Source organism: Stegastes partitus, unplaced genomic scaffold (assembly GCF_000690725.1).
Source record: "Stegastes partitus isolate 25-593 unplaced genomic scaffold, Stegastes_partitus-1.0.2 Scaffold1371, whole genome shotgun sequence".
NCBI lineage: Eukaryota > Metazoa > Chordata > Actinopteri > Pomacentridae > Stegastes > Stegastes partitus.
The window spans coordinates 90992-94746 of record NW_007579102.1 but is presented as its reverse complement, the minus strand read 5'-3'; the positions used below and the strand labels follow the sequence as shown (position 1 = coordinate 94746).

Sequence of the window (3755 nt, the reverse complement as noted above, 5' to 3'; positions counted from 1 at the left end):
GGGTTAGGGTTAGGGTTTAGGGTTAGGGTTTAGAGTTAGGGTTTAGGGTTAGAGTCGCACTCTCAGGGGAGAACTGATGATTTTCTTCAGTGAAACATTTTCCAGCTGCAACTGAAGACAGGAAACAAGGATCAGATAAACACGTTCCATAAAACACCGTTCTCTTGGTCACCACTCATCTGAACTCGTTCCTGTGTGTCAATCTTAAATTCATCTCCATTATACTGTCATGTAATTTAATATAACATTCAGATCAGCTGCAGCTGAGGCCTCCGACGTCATCGTTTCATCTCAGCTGCGGATGTTTTTGAAGCTGCATCAGGTGTGAGTGATCAAATTATCAGCAATAAGTCGATTCATCAATCAGTTGATGAAATATTTCTTTTTTACCACAAACATGTCATGTCATGTCTGGTGCTTGTGTCTTGGTTCTGGTTGACGTTTATCTGAACTGTGTGAACAAACAGAAACTGAACAGAATTCTTTGGTGATTCGTCTTTTGGAGAATTTATGTGTTTCTGTTTGTAATGTTCAGACAGAATCGAACGAAGGACCAAACTGTACAAATTAGGAACAAAGACACATTTCCATTTATTCTAGCCTAGGATATCTTTTCAGAAATCTGTCTATATCCTGGAAGATGGTTGGAACAGTTTTTTCTCCAGAGCTCGAGATCCATCATTAGCTGTTGCATTTACAAAAATGGGCTTTTAAAAAACACAACTTGCAGTAAATTAACCATAAATTAAGAGAACATTTCCACTTTGTAGTTACAGGACAAGTCTACAAAATGTTATTTTATACATTTACTTACCGTTTAAATTCTAACTGCAGCTACACTGTTCATTATATTTTGATATGAATTAAAGCTGCTGGAACATTTTCTGGTATTTCATGGGTTCATTCATTTCTTTCTGTCATTTAAAATCATCCTGAAGCCACTGGAGGAATATTTATGAGCTTTCTGACACTTGAACACAAGTGAACATTTTAATTTTTATCTACGTTGCAGAGCAGAGGTGCTGTCGTGTCTTTATCAGATTAATGTTCATCATAACAACACTGGAGCAAACCAGAGGCTCCACACACTGCAGCATCTCATTGTTTAGACCTGTGCAGCTCCACAGACGTCCTCATGCTGTGGGTTTGGGTTTAAAGGTGTTTCACTGTTCAGCTGGTGAAGCCGGTTATTCCTGTAGATTCTGGTCCACTTTAATATTATTTATTCTTTGTCTCCCAAACTCAGACACACAACAGATTTAAAGATCCAAAATGAAGGTTTTGTTTTTGTTTTGTACAAACTGATTCATCGAACAGCTGAACTAAATCTGAAACAAACTGCTGCAGTGTTCTTTGACAATAATCTGAACCTCCAGAACAAACTCTGCTGTAAAAGTTCTCCATCAAACGGTCTTTCTGGCAACAGAATCTGTAGCGTCTCATCAACACTGAACAGATTGTCATGATTTTCCTTGAAGGTCTGTGAACTGCAGCATCATGTCGTCAACAGACTTGATGTGAATAATCAATAATATTCATCGAAATTAAAGTGAGACTCTGGAAGAAAACTTTCTTGAAACACAGCAGACAAGAGTCAAAGTAGACGCTGAAGCTCAGCAGGGCTCCAGGAAGCTCTTAACCACAGTGGTGGAAAGTAGAGCTTTTAGAACTTTGCTGTTCTTCTTAAAAATGAGGTCTTCTGGTGAAACCCAGAGCGCAGCTGCACCGTTTATTCTGCTCATAGAAAAGAGCGCGTGTAGAAAAAACACTGGGTTTCATCTGGGAAACACGTGGCACTAGAATGACCTAGTTCATTATTTTTAAAGTCATTTCTGGTCGCACACCTGTCTGAGGACACCGCCGGTACTGCAGCCTGCACTGTGAGGCGTTCAGGGAACATTGTACAGTCCATCAGTAAGAACACGTTGGTCCAGTGATCAGTGGAGGAGCTGGTCTGGAGCCCTGTTCTGGACCAGCTCCTCCACTGGCCCGGAGCCCTGCTCGCTGTTCACTGTCATGTTTGTCTTGCTATTCTCTTCATGAAACAAGTTTTTGAACTGTGACAGTATATAGTTTTTTAAAACCCCCAAAGCACAGGTGAAGGGAGGAGAGGGGACACAGGGGCCATGGCCCAGCTGGAATCTGATTTAAAAAAATAAAGAATAAAAAAACAATACCTGTCACCTAAACCAAATGGCCTGGGGTCCAAAAGAACCCAAAAGTCCTGAATAGAGTTTAGAAGAAGCCATGTGAGGGTCAGACCGGTGAACCAGGCCGGTTCAGGGGGACGGTTCTGAGGACAGGCGTCCAAAGCAGGACCAGTCCAGCAGCTGTAGCCCATCATCAGCACCAGAGCAGGACAGACAGACGTTCCTCAGAGCAAATGAAGAACAACATTGTTCATAGAACAGAGGAGAGCATTGTGTTCATGTGTGTGTTCACATGTATGTGTCATGGTAATGCACCGTGAGCCATCAGGCTGTTGTTAACATGAGTCTGTGAATCAGTCTGAGGGTCATGAGCTGCTGCTGAAAGAAGCAGTTATTGTACATCCCATGTTGAACAAGTACGTTCTGACCAGAACCCTTTTCCACATCATGTTTATTTTGTTAGATCGATTTAATCAGGTTAGGTCTATGTTTAGTCATTCAATGTGAGTCCAAGTAAAGAGCACATCTGGAGAAGTTGCTGTAGGCTACATCTGCAAATAACGCAGTCATTGGCACCCCGTTGGCCCCCCGTAGGCCCCCGTTGGCACCCCGTTGGCCCCCCGTAGGCCCCCCGTAGGCCCCCCGTTGGCCCCCCGTAGGCCCCCGTTGGCCCCCCGTAGGCCCCCCATTGGCCCCCCGTAGGCCCCCGTAGGCCCCCGTAGGCCCCCCGTTGGCCCCCCGTAGCCCCCCGTTGGCCCCCCGTAGCCCCCCGTTGGCCCCCCGTAGGCCCCCCTCAAACTAAAACCTGGACTCGCCGCTGCCCCAAAGCAGCAGAATAATGTGTAAAGTCATCAGAGAACAATCATGTTTACATTTCATTCAGTCTGAGATGTAAAAGTCAGACTTTCACAGGAACCTGCAGCAGTTTGTTGGAGACTCGGTTCGGTTCGGTTCTGTCTGAACTCGTATAAGAAATAAATTGAAATCAAATAAAGTGTGACTGATGAATCAGGCACCTGTTCACAGATTCTGTGGGATTTTCAGGCGGAACCTGAAGTGTTCGGTTCGTCCAGAGCGGCTCACCTGTCCGGGTCAGTCGGACCACTGGGCTCAGCACCGCCTCCAGTAGCCGGCCCTGCCGCTCCAGCTGCCGCCGGTACTCCTCCACCTCCCGCTCCAGCAGCTCCACGATCCGCTGCGCCGCCGCCGCCAACCGCTCGCTGAGCAGCCGTCGCAGCAGCTGCAGCAGCCGGAGCGGAGCTCCGGGGCAGCCGGAGCCGCCGCTGCGCTTCTCCAGCAGGGACAACACCTCCTCCCCGACCCGGGACAGCTGCTCCGACACCGAATCCGCCAGGGCCCGGAGCCCGCAGCGCGACGAACCTTCTGCCTCCGACATTCCGGTACAGATCTCCGTCCGCGGACCAGGAGGAAGGAAAACAGCCCGGCCGGACTCGGTCTGTCCGGGTGAAAGAGCTGCCAGTGAGCCGGAGGAGGCTGGAGGCTGCCCCCTGCTGGACTGGAGGAGACACTGCTGCCACTGAAAGAGCACTACTACAGTACTACTGATAGAGTACTACTACAGTCCTACTACAGTACTACTACAGT

General features: G+C 47.5%; 1 protein-coding gene across 1 annotated transcript in view; it reads right to left on the bottom strand.

The window, feature by feature from the left end:
• The window catches only part of LOC103370112 (uncharacterized), a 14104-nt gene that overhangs the window by 4187 nt on the left and 6162 nt on the right, over positions 1-3755 (bottom strand). Inside the window, exon 3 of the mRNA XM_008299033.1 lies at positions 3234-3658. Within this exon, the coding sequence (XP_008297255.1) occupies positions 3234-3658 (425 nt within the window). The remainder of the gene's footprint in view (positions 1-3233; positions 3659-3755) is intronic.